This window comes from Bactrocera oleae, chromosome 5, assembly GCF_042242935.1.
Source record: "Bactrocera oleae isolate idBacOlea1 chromosome 5, idBacOlea1, whole genome shotgun sequence".
Taxonomy (NCBI): Eukaryota; Metazoa; Arthropoda; class Insecta; order Diptera; family Tephritidae; genus Bactrocera; species Bactrocera oleae.
Window position 1 is genome coordinate 1813137 of NC_091539.1, and position 23954 is coordinate 1837090.

At 32.5% G+C, this 23954-nt stretch overlaps 2 protein-coding genes across 7 annotated transcripts in view; one reads left to right on the forward strand and one right to left on the reverse strand.

The window, feature by feature from the left end:
• arg (arginase) overlaps positions 1-23954 on the reverse strand; it is a 36503-nt gene that overhangs the window by 5125 nt on the left and 7424 nt on the right. The gene's annotated exons all lie outside the window — the stretch shown is intronic.
• On the forward strand, positions 4365-19150 carry elav (embryonic lethal abnormal vision). 6 transcript variants are annotated; one of them, XR_011396783.1, is made up of 4 exons: positions 4366-4491; positions 5601-5994; positions 7311-14820; positions 14889-19150. XR_011396783.1 is itself a non-coding variant. In XM_014242461.3 (3 exons), the coding sequence occupies exon 3, from the start codon at positions 7370-7372 to the stop codon at positions 8645-8647; it is 1278 nt and encodes a 425-aa protein (XP_014097936.1). In that variant the 5' UTR covers positions 4365-4491; positions 5601-5994; positions 7344-7369; the 3' UTR covers positions 8648-19150. The 6 variants fall into 6 exon arrangements, 5 of the variants coding, with proteins under 5 accessions (XP_014097936.1, XP_069966902.1, XP_014097935.1 ...); XM_014242461.3 differs by having other exon boundaries at positions 4365-4491; positions 7344-19150; XM_070110801.1 differs by having other exon boundaries at positions 7311-19150.

The following is a 23954-nucleotide window of genomic DNA, read 5'->3' on the forward strand; positions in this document are numbered from 1 at the left end:
TGTGCGTGTATGTGTATGTATTGCCGCTCTAAGTGGCATCCGGCTTGTAAGCGCCTTACACAATCGGCTGACTTTTCAGGTTTTGTCGATTTGGTTTACATATTTTGTTGCTGACATGTGTGTGTAAGTAAACATAGCAGCATAAATTGCTTTTTTATGTGCATTTTTTTTATGGGTTTTCGCCATATTTGCATAAGTTAAGGGTGGATTAGAAGTGACTGCGTTTGGCCATTTGGATTTCTTTCACAGATTATAAGTTTTTGCATGAGCAGTTGTGTTTTGAAAATTAGGTTCCAGCTGTTTTGCTTTAAATCCTTTGTTATGTTCCTTATAATTCTACTCTGCTGTGACGAAACCCCTTTTGTTTTTTTTAATATTTAATATTAATAAAATAAATCTAATGACTCATTTCAAATAGCTTAAGTTGCCAGAGTGCAACGCCGTACCAAGCCGGCGATTGCGCTTTGTCTTTCAGCTTCATTCAGCACTTTATTCAGCTAAAATCTGAACTGCTGAAAACTAGGTATTAAGTTCTACGAGATTTTTGAGTTATAAATCATGTCTACCAATCACCAGCGAAAAACTAACAGCAAGAGTTGGCAACAGCTAAGTGTTTTGCACCGACAAATTGATGGTACTAAAAATGAAGTTTGTCTTTTATCGGTGCATACCCCATCATCCAACGAGCTACTTAGATATGTAAAACATACAATACACTGTACAGATGCATTTCTTATAGCAAAAAATTTATACTCTTTTCTTTATCTTGATTTTATTCAATCAGTTTGTATGGCAGCTATATGCTATAGTCATCCGATCTAAACAATTTCTTCGGAGATAGTACCACTATATTGAACAATAATCCGTGCGAAATTTCGTGAAGATATCTTGTCAAATACAAAAGTTTTGCATACAAGCACTGTACTCCGAACGCTCAGTTTGCATGGCAGCTATATGCTATAGTGCTGCGATAACGGTGTTTACGAAAAATAAGCAGCTTTTTGGGAGTGAAAAGGATGTGTGCAAAATTTCAGATCGATATTTCAAAAACTGAGCGTCTGGTTCGCTATAGAAAGAACAGACAGACAGCAGTTACCTTAAAGCAACTCCGACGTTTCCTTCTGCGTGTTACAGACTTTGTGTCAAACTTAATATACCCCATTCAAGGTACAAAAATCAAATATTCTTTCGAAAACAAGCGTAAGTTCGCGTTGGCTAGCAAATAGCCTAATCCAAATACTGCGAAGAATTGTTAAATTTCAAAGCGAGTTTGATAGCAGCTATACTATCGACTAACCGGACGCGATAATAATAGTTTGATCGATTACTACTACTTTCATAAGCATATGCGATCGTCAACACGCATCCGGCATAGTTTTCTGTCGTTGTGCGTGTCTCACTCAGCACTCATACATATTGTCGATTTTTTCCTGACCTACACTACAGCGTCTCAAGTTACTGTTTACCGTCTTTTGTTGTGTTCCCCTCAGTAAAAAGGTAAGCGCTAGTGCGAAGTTCGAGGGCAGACGAAGCGCAGCTAGCGTTTTGTTTTACTTGCAACATTTGCCACGTCATAGCATCTCAAGTATGTATACAACTCGATGAATGTGGGAAACACTACAAGAAACTATAAACTCGTGAATTTTCGTAGCCATGCACGTATACACGCATAAAGTGCGACCAAATACGTGAGCTTATTGTTTTTAAAGAAAGAAAGTGCTAGCCGCTTTTAATAGCTGGAGATTGCAACTATTCTCAATTTGGCGTTTTTGCCCGACACTGTAGTCTGGTTGCGGCAAGCTAACTTATACAGTTACAATCCAACTGTCGCGATCGCAGGCTGCCAATTTATAATACGAACAAGATTCCAGCCAAGCTAGCTGCTCTAACTGTAGCACGAACGGGAACTTCCAACGGTAGTTGCCTTATAATAAGTTCCCGATTAGTTAGTGTTAGCACGCATTCTTAGGGTGGTCTGAAGCAGTCCCTATACTATATTACACCCTCAATCGCTTCATGTGACACAAATTGGCTGAGCACTTGTTTTACCAACAACACTGTCTGAATTGGATTGTTGTATTAATGGTATTGTTGTTGTAGGTGCGAGACGTCGCCTTTCTGTCTACAGAAATCATAAAACTCAGCGTAATATGAGCATATACATACACACATACATATGTATGTTATATGTAGCAGCTGCAGAAGTGCGGAAGCGGATGCGTTCAGTATGCCACACATACACACATGCATATTTTTTACTTGCATTTTGTGTTTGCTTGCGAAATTGGCGCGTGGTGGTTGATACTTTGATTCCCGCTGTACGTGTTTTCGTATATAATACGTCCATAAATCATGCCCGGTAATCGCATCGAAGCGAATCAATTGAACTGATCGCAGTGCGACGCCTCGAGTGGCAACGCGTCGCTCCGTCACCGCGTTTGGGTAATTTGTCGCAGCTGTTTCACTATACACTACCATTGTCGTTAGCGACATTGCCACTCGCTTTTGATCGTGTTAATTGCATTGCATTAATTGCGCAATGTTTTGCCTTTATGCAACTAAGCGCGCATGCGCGTACATTTAATTCAGGTCCTTTGTCACTTTGCACAAAATTTTCTTTGCAAAATGTAACAAATTTTTCTTATTTCTATTATGACTTTCCACCATTTTGCTCGCTGTGTATGTATGTATGTGCATATGTATGTTGATTGTAGCTCAACCACCCTTTGCGACGTGATTGCGTTGCGTAAAACTGAAACGCACACGTATAAACAATATATGTATGTATATATGTACACTTACTCGATGTTAGGCAAAGGATTTGCTGCCATTGTGCCACCGCCGCCGCCTCCGACACATGCGCCGGATGTAAACCAAACGTATACAATAAAAAAGGCTTTCCAACCCTTAAGGGGGTGTCTACCCACTAGTTTCAACTATGCATTGATATAGTAATGCAAATATATATTTAATAAACATATATTTACTTCTTGCCACCACACTGCTGCTACTTCCGCTAGCTATATGCAAACATGCGACCACCGTCGATCCGTGATGTGTGCGGCCAAAAGTTATGTCTCGCTGTAAACATGTAAGTACTACCGAAAGTGTATGCTAGCAGCACATAGTATCTGTTTGTGCTCACTATAATGCGGTTGACGACCTCTCTTTTGACCATTCTTTCGCTTTACTTTATCGTGCGTGAAGTAGGGCGGAAGCTTTTGCGCTGCACAAAACTCCCTTTTTCTACATGCATACCTGCCGCAACGCTATATGCATACCTGACGCATACGTCGACGTCATTGCCGAAATAGCGTACGCAGCAAACGAGTAATCTGCTGCTTCTCACACAAATGGACAACACTTAAATCGAAAACCATTTGACACCAAATGTAAGGTGGGTCAATATTAATAAATTTTTTCCATAATAATAGATTTTTCGTGACTTTAGCTATCCTATTGCGTATAAAATTCTACATATGTACATAAATACATACATTTACATAGCAGGCGCATACATATTCGGAAGAGCCTGCCTTCGTGTAAAACGGAAGTCGAAAGCTTCAACAGCAAGCAGCAGCACTATCAAACACATATACTTGCATACATCATTACATGTGGAGAGCGTTGAAAATAAATACAACAACTATCAGTCTACCGACCTTTTTCTGCAGTGCACTGCAAATTTTCGGAAACAACGCAAGTCTTCACTTTAGAAAATATTTTTAAATTTAAAAGTGTTTGAGCGATTAAAAGTGTGAACTCATAATTTTTAAAGTAACAGGAGTCACTGCTACAGTGTTGTGCTGAAAATTGTATGATTATTTAAGCGTATAAACTCCTAAACAAAAATGTAAGTATGTATGCACAAATAGATATGACTGTATCTATTGATGTACACTTCTAAATACATATGTATGTATGTATGTACTGTTTTGAGTGTAGCTGGCCGCATTTGACCCGTATTTATAGTTTCTACAGAATTACCGGCGTGAACTATTTCCAGACACAGTTGCTGCGCTCATCACAGCGTCCGCCATTTTAAACTCGAAAAAGGTAAAACACCAACAGCAATAAGATCAGCGAGTATAGGCAGAGAGCGTTGACTAGACGATAGCTGCAGAGTTAAATTCATATAAACATACACACATAACCAGAAAAAGTGTTGTTTTCGCTATGCAGAATACTAAACAATAACGAAGTCATAGAAAAATCCGGCAACACACAAAAGCGCAAAGCGGCATTTTTGGCGTCACTGTCGACTTCACTGCTTGTTGTGCTCGTTGGCTGGCGCTGCGCTGCCGACGCTTTGCGGCTTTGTGTTCGTTTGTGCATTTGTAGCTTCGATTCTCACATCTATGAAGTTCGTTCTTCACTTGAATTCGTGCGCTCGCCGTAAACACATCAATTCTCGGGTGAAATTGTCGTCTTTATTGTGCAAAAAGAATTAGAGAAAAAAATCCTAAAGCATTAACATAGTATACATAAAAGGTAGAGAACGAAGAAAAGATATTTTAATAGTCATAAAACAAATTAAAACGCTTAGTGAAGCGAAGTAGCGTACAAATAAAAAGTTAAAAATATATAAGAACTGCAAAAAGAATACGTTGGTTACACGACACGACTACAAACTAATTACACCAAAATTCGCACATATAATATATGTATATTTTTTTTTGTTGGGTAGAGAAAATTTTTTGGAAAAGCAGTAAAGGGGACTGAAAATTCGATAAATGAACGAATTAGTGTGTGTATATGTGTATGGCGTAATATCGGTAGAAAAAGAAAATACACGTATAAATTTATGTGTTGAATTGCACAGAAATTGTCTATATTAATGTTTGTAATTAATTGAACGCGTGTGAGCAAAGTTCATTAAACTCCATTGTTGAGTCGTTAAATTGGAAAAGTCGAAGGAAAACCAAGATCGTAGCATGCAAAGGAAAAGGGTGCAGCAATAACAGCAACACAAATCAACCGGACAATAGACGAGTGACACGAATATACGAACAAGCAAAGCTGGCATCTGTGAATATATCGATTGGTCGCGTCAAAAGTCAAAATTGCGCAGGGCAGAGGAGAATTTTTTGTGCTCAGGTGGAGTAAAAATATTAAAAGAGGAACGCAACGCGGTCGTCCCTCGGATACGAACGATGTAGCTTATACAGCAGCGGAAGTGAATTAATGGATAGATGTACGAATGCAATAGTCGACAGATTAAACACTTTTAATTTTTGTTTTAATTAATACGAACTTACGAAGAGATAAACGTGAAAAGTAAATTGTATTTACATCCACATATCTACATTGCAGTGTTGAATTACAAAAAGAAAAGTATCTCATAGAAACAGAGAAGTGACTACAATAGCGACATGAGATCGCATGCAAGTGTTTATATATATTTGTGTGTGTGTGCGTATAAGCGCTTATTTTATTAATATCAAAAGAGCTGGAAAGACAGACGGCATTACACAATTTGTTGAACTGCATGCAATTTAATTATTCTCTGATATCAGTTTTGTATCTTACATGTAGTTTTAATATAAATTTTAAGGGATTTTCCGCTCAATGTCTTTATACCAAATTTATTTAATTTGCAGAACCAACAAAAACGAGCAGAATTCTTTAATCATCGTGCAAAATCAAACGAAAAATACATCCAGGAAAAGTGTATATATCGAGCAGCAAACAGTAGTAGCGGAAAATTTATATAAAAAAGTACAGAAAAAGTTAGCGGCAAGCAAAAACTAACACACATTCATATAAATAAAATCGATAAATGGATTAGCTTAGCAGCTCTCTCACGAATTTCACACACGCTTCAATTAAAACGCCATCTTCCGCGTTGCCAACGACTTTTTACCAGACAACGTTGACATAAGAGACGCAGCCGACAGCGCAGTATAAAAGTAAAAGAACAAATTTACGCAAAAGCGAAGTTGTGAAAAAGCATCAAAATTATTGCCGCAACGAGGAAAACACACGCCAACGCAAGTGAGTATTAAAAAAAGTAAAGCGCGCATGACTATATTATTTGTAAGCTTGTTTGTACATAATGTACAATGAAATCGCTGGCTTATAGAGGAGCGCCACTGTCAACGCCAACGTTTCCGCAATACATGTATATGTACATATATATAAGGGAAAATATGCATATATTGTCTATTCTCTTTGTGCTTGTAGTTTTATTTCATTCTTTCATGCGCCGGCGCATCAGTGCAAAATAAAATTAAAATAAGATTGTTTGTATGTATTTACGCGTGTTCTAACACTATCGCCTGGATCGTTTTTTTTTTTTGCTATGGCGGCGTCCCCACCCAGTATAGTGGAAAACAATAAAATTACTTTCTGTTTATCGTTAACGCTTTAAAACAACTAAAACTAGCCCGTATGCCTTAAAAATTCGTATATGTATGTAGTATGTCTAGGCGCGGCTACATCCTCAACAAATGTTTAATTTTTTGCTTAATGCTAACTTATTGAATTTTTTGTGAAAAAGTATTAAAAACCCCTTTTTAGTAAAATTTTAGTTACAATTTAATACTTGATCACATATTTCAATATTAAACGTATTCAAGCATTCGACTTTATTGCTTTTTTTTTTGTAGAAAAATCAAATGACAAAAACAAACGTGTGTGAATGTGTTAATTCTTATATATGTACATAGTATGCATATAGCATGATTTATTGTCTATTATGCATATGCACCTATGGATATTGAGCGTAAATCACGTTTGTTTTTATTATTTTTAATTATTATTCTAATTTTTATTGTTGTACTTACATTTACATATATCTGTAATTAAGCCAAACTCCATACATAATATAGTTTTTAGAAATAACTAATTTACGATTTGCCCGTGCAAACGTAGATATTAAATAAATTTGACCCATTAGAAACAGTTTAAAATTGTATGTACATATATTTATTCATCATCTGTTGGAATCGAAACCAATTGGATAAAGTAACACATGACACTCATTGAAATTACAGAAATATATGACAATGAGTTTGATTGCATATCCTAAATAAAATAATGGCAAGTTCTCTGTGATTAAGTTGCGAGGTAATACTTGAATCATCGTTCAATTTGTTACAACTTCTAATACAAACATACATACATAAGTATGTAAGTTTATATGCCAATATTCATAATTCATAGCATGCATAAAGTCTTATTTCTTACTCTAAATTTGTATACTTTATTTTATTTTTCCTTCCATGTGTTCTCAACAATAATCATTTGCTATATCCACGTCCGCTTCTAACCGTTTCACTCATCCCTCTGCGCCATCGCCTGTTACTTAGTGGATTTTATGATGGCGAATGCCGGTGCTGCAGGCACAGTAGACGCTCAGGCCCAGCTAATGGCTCAAACCGCTGCCAATCCGGCCGCTGCCGCAGCCGCTCTAGCCGCATCGAATGCATCACCTGCGCAGACTGCTGCCGCTGCTGCAGCAGCACAACTGCAACAGCAGCAGCAGGTGCAGCAGGCCATTTTACAGGTGCAGCAACAGCAAACACAACAAGCCGTCGCCGCCGCCGCTGCAGCCGTCACCCAGCAATTGCAACAGCAAACTACCAACGGAAATACGAATACACAACAGAATGGCAACAACGGCACATCCGAGACACGTACTAATCTCATTGTAAACTATTTGCCACAAACAATGACCGAAGATGAGATACGTTCACTATTCTCCAGTGTGGGCGAAATTGAGTCTGTAAAATTGATACGCGACAAATCGCAAGCTTTTATGGATCCACTGAACCCGCAAGGACCAAATAAGGGTCAAAGTTTGGGTTATGGCTTTGTCAACTATGTGCGCGCACAAGATGCCGAGCAGGCCGTTAACGTATTGAATGGGCTGCGTTTACAGAATAAAACTATCAAGGTATCATTTGCACGCCCCTCATCGGACGCCATTAAGGGTGCGAATTTATATGTGTCGGGACTGCCGAAGAATATGACTCAGCAAGAGTTGGAGGCAATTTTCGCACCATTCGGAGCTATAATCACATCACGTATACTGCAAAATGCCGGTAACGATTCACAGACCAAAGGTGTCGGTTTCATACGTTTCGATAAGCGTGAGGAAGCAACACGCGCCATTATTGCACTGAACGGCACCACGCCGCCGGATTGTACCGATCCGATTGTGGTGAAATTCTCAAATACACCGGGTAGTACTAGCAAGATAATGCAACCACAATTGCCAGCATTCCTCAATCCACAATTGGTGCGGCGCATCGGCGGCGCTATGCATACGCCGGTCAACAAGGGCTTGGCACGTTTCTCACCCATGGCCGGCGATATGCTCGATGTTATGCTGCCAAATGGTTTGGGTGCGACAGCGGCCGCCGCTAGTGCATTAGCTAGTGGTCCGGGCGGTGCTTATCCAATTTTTATTTACAATTTGGCACCCGAAACTGAGGAGGCATCACTGTGGCAGCTATTCGGGCCATTCGGCGCAGTGCAATCGGTTAAAATTGTTAAGGATCAAACCACAAATCAATGCAAAGGCTACGGCTTCGTGTCGATGACCAATTATGATGAAGCGGCAATGGCAATTCGTGCACTAAACGGTTATACACTGGGCAATCGGGTGCTGCAAGTTAGCTTCAAGACCAACAAATCAAAGTAAATTATCTTTCCAGCGAATAATCTACAGTAGTAACAGCTAACTGCAACAATAGTAGTAGTAGATAACAACAAAAACAACAACTGTAACAATAATACACGCATACACAATGAAAACAACAATAACAGCGTTAACAACAAAGTAGCGGAATTACAGTAGTAACAGCAGCAACATAAAGCGAACGGACAAAAACTATAAAACGGTAAACGCGGAGCCGAGCTGCAAAACGGCCGCAGGCAAGTTGGTGGAAATGCGCGGGTTGGCTTTGTTTAAAATTGGTAAAAGTGTGTGATGTGCAAGGCGTGTTGTGGGGAGGGTGAGTTTGCTCGTCCTCCCCCCAACATTCGCAACGCACGCCAACCTCGTATTTTCCATTTTTTATTTATATTTTATATATTAAGCATTTGCTAAAGAAGGTCGCAACTTGCAGCAATACAAAGCTGGTAATTAAATTAATTAATGAACTTTAGAAAGTGCGGTTAATTAATCTAATTTGTTACACTGTAAATTCTAAAACAAAAACACAAGCGCGGAGTAGTAGTTAGAGTAGCAGAGAAGCATTGACAACAAGAAATTTGTGTTGTAGCAAAATTTTGCAGTTACAAACCGCTTATAAGCGGAATGAAAGCATGCAGTATATGTATCTGTAGCGTAGTGAAAATATGAAAACAAAAAAGGTGCAATTGAAATCATTTGAATAGATTTTTCCTTATCAGCTACCACCCACAATGGCTTTGCGAAAAGCAAATGGACGCACATATATGCTTAAAATGGCGCGTCATGTGCCGCCAGCAACCACCCGTTTGTGCGCGCAAGTAGGCGGCTAGCTGCCCACACGCCACACGCTACAAATAATTGGGGTGGTTACGGCAGGCACTCCAAATCAGTCAGTAGCATGTGTGTCTGTTTGTTAGTCACCTGAATTTCACAATGCCAAAGCAATCAAGGAAAAATATTTGTCGCTGTACATTTGTATGCATATGTTTGCGTTTGAAAACTTTGCAAATTTTGGCAATTTCATGCACTGTAACGCGTGTGTTGGTTTAAAATTTAGCAAAAATTGGCAAGCAAAATGTGAAAATTATTACTCGAAACAGTTTGCGCTATTTTTAAACTAACCAACAGCTGCAACGCGTGTCTGTATGCTTGCATGTGTGCGTGCACACAAATACAAATGTGCTGGCGCATAAAAGTAAATATATATAATATTTATTGAATGAATCTCAGCAAGAAATATAAACGAATTGTAAAAACAAAAAATGTTTTCCTATTTTCACTGCGCCAGTCTGTTATAAACTAAAAAAAATGCAATGAAATTAATGAAAACGAAAAGTTTACAAAATTAAGCCGCAAAAAATAGCATAAAACATATGCTAGAATTTCTTAACACTAAATCAACTCTGTTAATAACACTACCAGCAAAAGCCAAAACGTATGTGTAAGAAAAATTGAAACCGTTTACAAATTGAAATCGAACAAAGAGATCAACACATGATTTTCCAGTTTAAAAACTGTTTCGAAAATTTCCGTAACTACTGTTGTATGAAAACTACTACTGCAAAAGTATTTCATAAAACCTTATAGCTCAATGAGCGCCAATTGTGTAGTAAACAAAAGGAATTAGTGAACAGTTCTTTTAAAAATATACTAATAATTAAGAAATATAGGCAAAAACAAGCATCTTCCAAAACAAACTTGGCCTGCCGGCAGCAATAAAAGTATTTTAAATTTCATTTGCAATTTTAAAAGTTGAAAAAGTTGACAATTTTTATACGTTTTCTAACTAAAAGTATGCGTTATAAGCAAATGATAAAACTAAATGCAATCAAACGTGCAGCAAGCGCTCGAAAGTAAGGCTTGAAGTTAGACGAATGAATGCGTACGCAGGTTTTAAGGTAAAACACAACTATACTAACAAAAGAAAAAAATAACAATTAAAAAATTAATTGTATGTTTAAAAGCAACTCTATTTTGCTATAAAAGCGCATAATAATAATAATTTTCAAATATAAGCTTAGCAAAGCAAGAACAAATATATTAAAACAATTTTTGAAATTAATGAGTTTCGTGACATGCAAGCGTGAAAAAACAGACAGGCAGTTGCGAAAATACGTATTTAAATTAAATAAAAACAAACTTAAAATTTTTAAATTATTTAATGTACTAGCAAAACAAAACAAAAAAATAGTAAATAAAATAATATATAAGTAATAATCTTAGTGATTATTGTAAAAGCAACGTCAAGGAGGCTGCTACAGTATTAAATAGCAAAAGTTTAAATTTAAATAATTAAAAATATAAAACTAAGAAAATAAGAAAAAGTTGGGCGTAAGCTCATAACAATATGTGTAACTAGCAAATAAAGCGGCAAAGCCTGCGTGCGCAATTGCAAATTTATAGTAAAAAGTAGTTCTTTCGAATTTTAATTGAGCTAAACAAACATAACGAGTCAGTATCGAATGAGTAACAATAATTATTTAAAAAATAAAAAACAAAAAAAACATTGCGCCGCCAAAGCGCTTAATTTACAACTAATTATATAATATTTCCAATCTCAAAATTAACTATTCACACGCGAGTGCTGCAATATAAATTTTAAACTAATATAAAAAAAACACCATTAACATATTAAACATAAAAGTTTAACTTGAATTTAATTAAACATAAATTGATTGAAATGTTGCTGCAGATCTATTTTGCATATTGACAGTAAAAACGCACAGCTTTTTGTGTGTTTTGGTGGCGAAAAGTACAGAAAGTAGTGTTGCTGTTTTAAAACACACTTTTTTTTGCAGCGTTTTGCGCTTTAATAAATGCTAATAGCGCGCTGAATTAGTAAGCAACCTTGCATAACAGTAAAAATTGCACATAGCATAACTACATACTTTCAAAATATGAAAAAATAAGCGCCAAATATTTTCAACAACTAAAAAATTTGTTCCAAACAAGCTTTTGAAAACAGGAAAAAGTAGTTCTTTAAGCGTTGAATGCTAGCAAAAGCGTCGCTACAACAATAAAAACAACAAATATGCGCTGAATTACAATATAAGCACTAACGTTGATTATTAAATCGAGCTTTAAAGTGTAAGAAGAAATTTTTAAGCGCTGAATGCTAGCAAATGCGCGCTGAATTAGCAATATCAGCGCTAATGAGTTGAACGCTGTAAACTTGTGCGTTTTTAGTGCGCTGAATGAAGTTTAAGTGCGCTGAATACTGTTTCAATGCGCTGAATACCGTTTTAGTGCGCTGAATACCGCTTAAGTGCGCTGAATACCGTTTTAATGCGCTGTATTCGAAAAATTATGCAACTGTTACAAGTTGTTTTTACCAGCAGCAAGCGCTGCATCTTTATCAGCGTTAGCTCGTGTTTGAAAGCATGCAACACAACGTTTTCGTCACCAACTACGCACAAAGCGCATAACATAAATGTTCAATAATTTGTTTGAGACAAAATTACAATAAAGCACAAAACACCCGAAATACAAATAAACTATACACAATTTAATGTGAAGTGTTTTAAGCTTTACGCTGCGTACATATACACACACAACTAACTATATTATTGACACATACACACAGGCGACAACATGCTCATAATGTTAAAAAGAAAGAAAATCAATTTGTTTATTTTTAAACGTGATTTGGTTTATGTACAAACAATGTTTTGCAGTTATTCATTTGAGCAGCAATTTTGCATTGTTGAAATAGCATTATTAGAAATTTGTTACAGTTACGATTTTGTGTTGTTTGTGCTGCCATGCATACCCCTCTTTGATTTTGTTTCCGTTTGTAGTGCAGTACATTGGCAGCTTGTGTTGATTTCTTTGTTTCAATTTAGTTTACTTTGAGTTTTGCGTAAATGCGCTTAAACTGCTGCTTGCTACAACCCATATGAGTGCGAAATTTCAAAAATACAATTTTCGAACAATAATTTAGTTACTTTTGCAGCGTTTAAACAACATATTTGAAATTGTTTAAAGTTATTTAAAATATATTTTTTTTTTCGATAAGTTCAATTGCTCGACACGGCTACTACTCTTTTGTTTGTTGTTGTTTTTTCTTCTTCTTGTAAACACGCTCGTAAATTATAATTTGTTAAAAAAAAAGAAATTGTGTGCTCATGTAAATGTACAGGCGCGTGTGCTCCCAACTATTTTGTACACATAATTTATACTTATATTTATATATACAGTCCATATACCATACATACAGACGCATACATATACATATATATATATATAGTGAACGTACATCAGTAATTAAGCAAAATATATTTATATACATATTTATTGCATATTTACACAACTAATATTAATTTACAACTCTACAAACATATGTATACATATGTATGTATATTTATTACCAATAATTTTGCTTTCAAATTCAAATTCAACTCAAAACAAAATAAGCGCTGTTACGCAATAACGTTGAAAAATAGTGTTTATACAGACGGCTTATATATGTACATATGTATACAATATAATTTATTTTCGCATTAATATTTTATTACACAAAACACCATTAACTACACAAATTTAAACTTACATTCATACAATATATGTACGTGTATGTCTACATATATATTTATAAAACTATATTTTAGTAGCTGTTAAGTGGTTTTAGTTTTAAAGTTCACAATTTTTAAATTTCAATTTAGCAAATTAGCTAAAAAATTAACTTGATGTGGGTATTCACAGTGTTTGTGTTTGCGCGACAACTTTTTTCTAACGGCGCAAGCGCGCACGGCGAATACGCGCATTGATTTTTTCTTTTATTTCATTTTTAACAAATTGTAATTTTGTGGTTAGTTAAGCATGCGCAAATGCAGGCAGTAGCAAGTGAAGTTACAAAACAAAAAGAAACCCAGAAAAAAAGTAAACAATATTTATTAAATAGTTATATATATATTAGTACATTTTTTTGATGCTAAACAACTTGTGGCGGCTGTAGCCTCACAGTTGGTTATATATATTATACATAAATATATATAAATTATATTTTTTTTTTTCATAAGTGTAAACGTGTAGTATGAACAAAGTAAAGCAGAACAAGCAGTTGTATGAGAAAAAGCAAACGCTAAGCGAAAAACGCATAAGAACAAATAATTTAATTAAGTTAAAATTTATAAATTTAAAAAATTACATTTAAGCATATGCATAGTAGTAGTAGGCGAAGCGAAACAGCTGGTAAAAAGAAACAAAAAACAAAAAAAAAACAATTATACACAAAACGCATGAAACAAACAAGAATTCTAGTCAAAAATGCAGAACAAAAATGCAAAACGAAATAAACGGAAAAATGTGTTGCAGCAACAACTAAACTAAATTGCTTAAGCAATTTGGCAGTATTTCTAAATTGCCAGCATTATAATAGCTAAAAATGCTACAATGTCGCATAGCAATTATGCATGACAAGTAAAAGAAAACAAGAGTATAGATATGCAGCTATAGTAACTAACCCATACACATACACACAACTCACACAAAAATGCGCTACAGCGACAATACAGCACTGGCTGACAGGCAGCGCTGCGCGTGCGTACAACATGCGCTCAATGCAATTATTATGTTTCGACAATAAGTGTGGTAAAAATCAATGCGCGACTGTTAAAATTTGAATTAGAAAGCATTTTTTTTTTTTAACTATAGTGTGTTGGCCAAACATGCGCTGTGGTAAAAGTATTTTTCGAAAATATTTCGCTTTGCTGTCGCTCCTCCTCCATAAATTACTTGAACATAACCGCTTCGGTGTAACCTGCTGAAGGTTTGCAACATTCATTGCCAGACAGTTAATAAAATTGTTTATACAAAAAAAAAAGCAAATTATGTTAAGCAGCTTCTTGTAGGTTACTTGAAAATTTTTTAAATGTAAATTATGTAATTAAAAAAATTTTTTTTTTTGAATGTAGGCGTGCTTTCAACTTATTTTACATGTGCGAAAAATTTTCGTAGTAAATATTTAAAATATTTTAAATGTAAATTATGATGTTTTTTTTTTCAATGTAGGCGTGTATTTCAGCCTATTTTACATGTTCGAAATTTTTTCGTAGTAAATTAAATTTTTTTAAATGTAAATTATGTAATTTTTTTAATGTAGGCGTGCATTTCAGCCTATTTTACATGTTCGAAAATTTTTCGAAGTAAATATTTAAAATTTTTTAAATGTAAATTATGTAGTTTTTTTCAATGTAATAAGTTCGTTCGGTTTTTATCTAAGAGATGGCGTTATTGTCCATAGTACTAGGGTTACGTGTCGCATCATGTCATACTATAAGGCGCTGAAAACGGGTTTATTCGCGCTAAAAGTTTTTTTTTTGACAGTTTTTCGATTGATTGACTCAGTACGTTGTGAGCGCTCGTCAAAGATGGACACCAGCAAAGAGAAAATTCGCTATATTTTACAATTTTTCTTCGATCAAGGCGAAAAAGCAGCCAAAGCGGCTGAAAAATTTAATTTAGTTTATGAACGCGATACTGTAAAGGAACGTGTAGCACAAAAGTGGTTTGCTAGGTTCCGCTCCGGTAATTTCGATGTCAAAGATGCACCACGCGTCGGGAAACCTGTCGTCGAAAATTGCGATAAAATCATGGAAATATTGGAAACAGCGTGACGTGAGCACCTTTTTAAATGCTACGAGAGGGGTATAATGAAGGCAACAAGTTTACGAACAAAAAGGCGCATATTTGACTTAAATCGGACAAATGTACACAAAGTTATCATCTTTAGAAAAATCAATTAAAAACCGAACGAACTTTTTACTTGACCTAATATTAAAATTTTTTTAATATAAATTATGTAATTTTTTTTAATGTAGGCGTGCATTTCAGCCTATTTTACATGTTCGCAAATTTTTCATAGTAAATTAAACGCCACACATTTTTCTATTTTTCATGTTTGCAGTCAAGTGACTACAAAAGCGTGCGCCATGCCCACAGCCGTTTGCTTTCAAAGGCAAGTGTAGCGCACGCATTTAAAATACTGCTTTTTCAATAAAGCAGAAAAAGCTTTGAGCGCATGTAATGTACGAAATTGCTGTAGCGTTTTCTATTTATGTTTTTTTAAATGCTCTATACGAGTAGCAAATAGTACGTGCTAAGGTTTAGTTCAAATTGCACACTCAAACACACACACACACACATACAACAACACCGCCAAAATATTTTGAAAGCAGCAAATGCGGTCTGTAAAAAGCGATTACAAATACATAATTTTGTTTTGCTAACGAGCGAGAGTATATTCTGTGCAATAGTGTCTACGCGAAAATGTGTATCTCAGAAGAAAGTATAAATTTTTTGCATATATTTTAATGAAATTTACCTTTTAATATAGTAACTATTTTAAGCATAATAATTCTTATTAAACATTAGAAAAAAAAGATACCTTAACAACAACAACAACAACCACACGTATGTATGTAGTTGCAAATGTAAGCGAAAAAATTGCGCAAAAGTGCAATAAGCGCCAATTTAACGTTGTTGATGCAAACTTATGCTTTCTATTTTCTTGACACACGAAAAAACGCCACTTTCCAATAGAGAAATGCAGCAACTGCAATGATACGCCATACAACTATGCGCAAGTAGAGTTAAGAGCGCATGCGCGCATACAAAAGCAAATGCGAGAAAAGCGTTCTACAAGCACATATTGCCAAGCAAGCCGTAATTGTGTAGAAGTCAAGCAGCAAAATAAGTGAAAAAAAGAAAATTAAATAAAAGTTGCATACTTGCAGCAAGTAAATAGTTAAAATGCATACATATATGAGAAAGAGAGAGAGAGAGAGAGCACAGTAAAAGTAGTGAGTGTAGCAGGGAGTCAGCAAGCAATATGTTTAGCACAAGCGGCACAAAATATGTACGAAAAGCGCGCAAAAACGCGCAGCTTTCCAATAAACAAAAAAAACACAGACCAACACAAAGCAGAAAGAGCAAGCAAAACGACAGCAGCTAAGCGAAATAGAACGGCAGTGCAGAGTTACGCGCATTGAATAAAGCAACCAACTCAAATTGACGTACAAAAAAGCAACTGATAAACTTATATAAGCTAACGGCACTTGAAAGTTGCAAGAATTTAGTGTTTTCTGTTTTTTTTTAATTTGATTTTATTTAATTTAATTTGATTTGACTTGTTTTGATGACAAATTGCATTTTTGAAATGTGTGTGCGTTTCATGGCATATTAATTATTTTAATTTTCTTTTAAGCGTTTATTAGTTTTTAATTTTAATTTTCACATTATGACACAATTTATATGAATGTTTTATGTTTTGTAGTAATTACTAAAAATAATATGAGTACCTTAACTAAATGCAGAAAAGATAAAGAAAATATGAAACCAACACAAGTATGGGACAGAGTAATGAAAATTATAATTACTATTTTCATGGGTTTTCAGTTTGTTTTGTATGATTTCTAAAATTATTATTATTATTTTTTAACTTAACAAACAACAACAAATAGTAGTAACTAGCAGTTTGTAAACCATAGTTTTAATTGATTTATATATATATTTTTTTTTTGTAATATTTTACATATATTTAACTTATTTTGAGCTCGTTTCATCGCATTCCTTGCGTTAAGTTTGTAATTGATTTGCGTTCATACTTTTAATTTCAATTCAATATTACTTTATTAACCTTTATAATTTTAAATAATAATTTTTTTTTGTTTACGTCTATGTTTTACAACAACTATTTGTACACAACAAATGAAAATAAAATTGTCTAGCGACAAAATCGCTGAAACAATGGCAAAAGCGCTGGCATTTTATTGAAAAAAAAACAAAATAAATGAAAAAAAAATACAAAATTGCAATTTAAAAAGCAAAAATTGCATAATGCTGAATTTGCGCAATTTTTGCACAAAAAACAAAAATAAAAAATTAAGCAAGCAAAATTATATAAGCGCTGAAAGTTTTTGCAGGTTTTACGCCTACGCAGTCGGCGCGCGTGCGCAAAGCAGTTTTTGCCAGCAATTACTATTATTTCTAATATTTTTCAACGTGTACTTTTTATCATATGTTATATTTCAATTTATATTATAATTATTATTCTTACTATTATTATTTGTTTCAATTGTATTACATAACCATATTGACATTTTAAACTCTTCTTGTTTATGTAACTAATCACTCAAGTCGCGGCAAGCACACAAACAAAACTATATACATATACCTATATAAAACGTTGGTTGATACTACAAAATTTGCTGATTCGTGCAGTACTCATCGTGCGGCTGCTGTAACATGCCAAGTTAAAAAAAAAATATTTTTTTTGCATAGTCGCTAGCGCTTAAGGGTTTCATGGGTTTCGTCGAGCAAAAAACGCACTATTTTCAATCATTTTTTTTCATATAAAAATGAAATATTATTTATTATTCCGCAGATACATATTTGATAAAGATTTTGTGAAATTTTCAAAGCAAAATATTCAAAACCCGGTCTTTACGACGACATTTCCGGCAGTTCCTCGTTAAAAAAGGTGCTTTCGCGTTGACCCCAGAATTACTGACAGGATCATCAAAAGTGGCAGACGTTTTTACAAAAACATGCAAATTTTGGTGAAAATTTCTCGCCGTTTTCTGTTTTGTAAATAGTTGTAATTGAACTAAAATAAATTCTTCGTTCAAGACCTTGTAAATGATAGCTCAAAGACCCGTCTAAAATTTCATTAAGATCGGTTGAGTAGTTCTCGAGAAATTTTGAAACCCTTTTTGAAAACACAGTTTCGACAAAAACGCGTTTAAAGTTTTAAGTGACTATACACCAGACCTCGAGCGCGCAACTTTTCAAGGTTGTATCTCCAAAACTATTACTGGTACCAACTTGAGAATTTAGCACAATATTCTAGAGAGGTTATAATAATATATCAGACAATACAATTTATTTTGTTTTTTGCAGCCGTGAAACCCATGTAAGACCTTTAAAAAAAAAATAATTTTTTCATAGCCTCTAGCGCATGGCAAGCATAGTGACAAAAGTATGCATTTTTCCATTAGCAACAAAAATTTTCACTTCGAATTATCACTGTTTTGTACAGCACAGCAAAAATTTAATTTGACACACAACGCGCTCTCTTGCTCCTAAACAAAGCCCGCCTGTCTTAACGTAAACTTGATTTTCACGCACAAATTTCGAAAAGCAGTTTGTGTGTGCCCCTTGTAAAACTCGATGTGCAAAAGTTGTGCCGAAAAATATGAACAAAAACATTTTAACAGATTTCCCTAAATACGATTTTTAACACAGCAATTATTGCTAAATAGAAATTTTAACTTTATCATTACTTTTAATTTTAATTATAAGTTTGTGTTTTTATTTTAATTACATTTAAAGTTTAATTCAATTTGTATTTCCCACACAAAACATCAAAATTGTATTGAAAGAAAAAGTTAAAAGCGCTAATACTTGTGGTTGATGCGCGTATATTTGAAGCGAAAAAACTTTAAAACTTTGACAACAACAAAACGTGTTTTTAACCTTAAATAAAATATCAATTTTGATTTTTGAATTTAATTTGTTTTTTATTTTATTATTGTCATTATCATCATTAGTTTGTGTCCATGAGCTCATGATTTCCACTACGTTTCCTTTATGATTTATATTCTCCATTAACTATTTTTATTTGCGTTACGCACATTTACGCGCGAGTGCGTTTGAAAGTATTGTAGAAATTTAAAAAAATACATGCATTGAGTAACAACAATTTTTTTAGTAAATCTTATTTGAAAACGTGCGACTAAGAATTTCAACGTGTGCTTTCTCAAAACTTTTACTAAAATAATATATTGTTAAAAATAAATTTTTTTAAATATAATATAATATTTTTTTAAAAATATTTTAATAAAAATTGACTTGAAAAAAAAATGTTTTAAAGAAAATAATTTTATTCGAAAACGTGCGACTAAGAATTTCAACGTGTGCTTTCTCAAAACTTTTACTAAAATAATATATTGTTAAAAAAAATTATTTCAAATAAATATTTTTTTTAAATATAATATAATATTTTTTTAAAAATATTATTTTAATAAAAATTGACTTGAAAAAAAAATTTTATTAAAAAAATAATTTTTTTTGAAAACGTGGGACTAGGAATTTCAACGCGTGCTTTCTCAAAACTTTTACTTAAATATAGTTTTTTCAAAAACAGTTATTAAAATTATATTTAAAAAAAAAACAATTTTTCATCAACATGTTTTAAAATATTATTTTAATTAAAATTGTACTGAAAAAAATATTAATTAAATGATAAAACAAAAATTTGTTTGCAATTCGTTACTCGCGTTACGTGTGCAACGCGCTATCATGTTGCGTTATTAGCCTCCTTCACTTTACCAATCCCCACAGCAAAAAAAAGTATCCCGCTTTATTTACTTCTACCAATTTGTAAATTCTCTTACTTTTTCTCTCTTTGTTTTACGTTGGTTGTTTAGCAATATTTCGTTGGTTGGTTAATTTTTGTTGTATCTACTATTTTGGTTTTCGTTTGTCACATATGTTACATTTCATTTGGTTTGATTTTCCGTTTTTTTTTTTTGTTTTGTTTTCCGATTTTATTCTGCATTGTCGAACACATTGTTTAATCTGTGTTGATTTGTGGCAGCGCTTTCTCAACATACTCACTGGCTCCCTTCTACTTCACGCCTACTCTCAAACTGCTGAGCGCTAGCAGCATATATGTATGTATGTAATATGTTTCTACTAAATGCGCGTGTTCGTCTACAAATTGTTGGTTCACCTTTTGTTTTGGTAGCGCATTCATACATACATACATAGGTATATAGGCAACTGTTTTTTTTTTTATAATTTTTAATTATTTTTGAAAAATTCTGTGAATTTTCTTTCTAGTCAAACCAGCTCTAAAAAGGCTAAATGATCTCGCAAATCGAATTCTTTCATGAATTCAAACAAATTTTTTTTTTGTGTAGCATTAATAAAACAAATTATATATAATATATATGCTGATACTGAAAGTTAAAAATCATTCCAATGCTAGTCAAAATGCAAAAACAAAGTCTGGAAAAACTTAAACCCTTAAGAAATATTTAAGTCAAAAACGTAATAAATAGCAAAATAACGAAAATTTTCCTTAAACAAAAAGCGAAACGAATTTTACAAGTTTCTTTTGTTTTCAAACATTCCAAAGCAAAGTTTTAGTGCTAAATTATGGTTGATATGCGTATTATGGCAGAAGTTATACTTGCAATATTTACAGTAAGAATTCTGCTTTTACCAAAAAAAAAAAAAAAACAAAGAAAAATACTCAACAATAATGTTTTAACATTTCAAAAACTTTTTTCTAAGAAAAATCTTTGTGTTATTTGAACATTAGACATTTGGTATTTGAAGAAAAATATGACTTTTTATTGAAAAATGAGAAGTGCAAAAATAACAACAAGCTAAAAGAACTTGACAAAACTTAATTTAAACAAAATATTGATATTAAACAAAGACATTATATAAGTTTATAAAGTTTAATTTATTCATTTCTATATACACATTTAACCAAAATGATATTTAATGCAATTTATTATTACATATATTAAAGAAATATTATGATTACATTTATAATAATAATAATTATTATTATTCTAGCGGTTAAATTATAAGCAAAACCAAAAAAGAATTAACCAAAAACCCAAAATGAAAGTAATATTACATATAAATGTGTTTCAAAATACGATTATGAGTTTTTCTTCATTTATTTTAACAACAAATATTACAAGTGATATTTCTAATGTATTTTCACTCCGGTATTAGTTTCGATGTAGCTCCGTTTTCAATATTTTTTTTTACTCTATTGCAACTATTTTATTTTATTTTTCTTAATTTTTTTTTATAATTTCTTTTAACATTTTTCTTTTCATTAAAATTTTTTTTGCATTAAACATTTTTTTTCGTAAATTTTTTTTTTAACTTTTACTACTATTTTTAAAGAACTACAGATTTTAATTAAAAAAAAAAAAAACAATTTTTAATTTTTTTTATAAAAATTATTTAAATTTTAGAATTTATTTATAAAAATTAATTAAATTTTAATATTTTAAAATTTTTTTGAATAAAAATTTTTTTTTGCAATATTTAAATTTTTTTTTTTATATAATTACTACTTTTTTTAATTTTTTTTAATAAAAATTAATTAAATTTAAAATTTTTTTTATATAAAATTAATATAATTTTCAATTTTTTTTAACTAAAAAGATTTTTTTTAATTTAAATAACTACAGATTATTTAATTAAAATTTTTTAATTCTTACTACTTTTTTTAATTTTTTTTTATAAAAATTAATTAATTTTTAAAATTTATTTATAAAAATTAATATAATTTTTAATTTTTTTTAACTTAAAAGATTTTTTTTAATTTAAATAACTACAGATTTTTTAATAAACAATTTTTTTTTTGCAATATTTTAAACTTTTTTTTAATGTTATTTTAATTTTTAAAACTTTTGTTTTAAAGAACTACAGATTTGTGGTTGCATTAGTTTCGATTCAGCGTTGTTTTAATTTTTAATTTAATGAAATTAATTTTTAATTTAATTTATTTTCATTCCATTTATTTTTATTATTTTTAATGCATTTTTTTCTACAACTACACCTTTCTGGTTGCCATGATTTCGTTTTCTGCGCATTTTTTTTCATTAAATTGGGTTTTGTGTAATATTTCTGTTTACTTTTGTGTTGTTCTCTTCTAAGTTTGTATGCAGTCGTTGTGTTGTTGTTAGGCGTCCAGCACTTTTGTTTTGTTAGACGGCGATTTTTTGAAATCGTGTGGTTTGGTTTAAATTCACTTACTTCTTTTACGCTCTGAATTTGTTTGTGTTTATGGTTGATTTCATAATTACTCTCAAACGATTTATATTTTCATTGTTGATTTTTCATCTCTTAAAATTCTTATAAATTCCGCTACGTTCTTGTCTCGTTTGTTTCAAATACTAATTTCTGACTTCATTTTAATTGATTTTTCTAAACTCTTTGTTTTTTTTTTTTTTTTTTTTTTTTAGATATGTGTATCACACTTTTTTGACTTCCGTTGATTTCTGTATGAATTTGGATTTTAGTTACTCTAACTTTTCCTTTGATAGCATTGTTAAACTTGTCAGCAGCGTAACAAAAATGAATTCGCTAGTGATTTTTTACTTTTAGGTTGCTTCGCTTTGTGGTTTTCAGCTCATTGGTTTGTTTTTAAGTAAAACCCCCTGTGAGTCTCTGCAAAAAACAGCCGGTATTTTGTTTTTAAATCAATTTTCGCGGCAGCAATTTATTTCCTGTACACGGTCAAGTTCGTGTGATCAAACTAATTTCGAAGCAGCTTTTTACTTGAGATTTGTTTTCGAAAGTAATTTGCCATAATTATTTCGAACAACTTTTTATTTTACTAAAATAAATATTTTAACCCATTACGGACATTTTAAATTAGTTGAAACATTAAACCACGGTAGAGAAAGCTTGCTTTAGACGTTTTAGCTAGATTTTACTTTTAAAATGAAAGCAAAAGGTATTTTATTTTAAAAATTTTTTTTAATCATCATTTTGTATATAATATATATTTATATTAATTATTCGATTGAATTATTTAAGTACTTGTTTTAAACGCAATATTTTTCAATGCGATATACAATACATATCAATTTTTCAAAATCTATTTTGAAATTCAAAAACAATTTCCAAAATGCACATAGCAATTTAGGGGGAAAAAACATGAATATTATGATTATATAAGTAAGTCAGCAAAGACATTAATGCGTTTAATTTTAATTTTTTTTTATACCCAAACGCGGTATGTTAAGTTTGCCACGAAGTGTCGGAGACCCTATAAAATATATATACATAAATGATCAGCTGAGTTGATTTAGCCATGCCCCTCTGTCTGTCTGTCTGTCTATATATATGCGTACTATTCCCTCAGCTTTTGAGACAACGATCTAAAATCCGTTTCCGTACTTTTCTCACCAAGAAGCTGTTCATTTATCGGAATGGCCGATATCGGACCACTATAGCGTATAGCCGTCATACAAACTAAGCAATCAGAATCAAGTGCTTGTATGGAAAACTTTTTTATTTGACGAGGTATCTTCACGAAATTCGGCATGTGTTATTGCTTAAGCCAACAATGTTATATCCGAAGAAATCGTTTAGATCGGATCACTTTATCATATAGCTGCCATACAAACTGAACGATTGGAATCAAGTGCTTGTAAGGAGCATATGTGTTTGTGAAGGGTATTGTAGCTTCAGTGCAACCGAAGTTAACGTTTTTTCTTGTTTTTATTATAATGATACAATGCGATCTAATTTTATTTTAGTATTTTTTTTTATT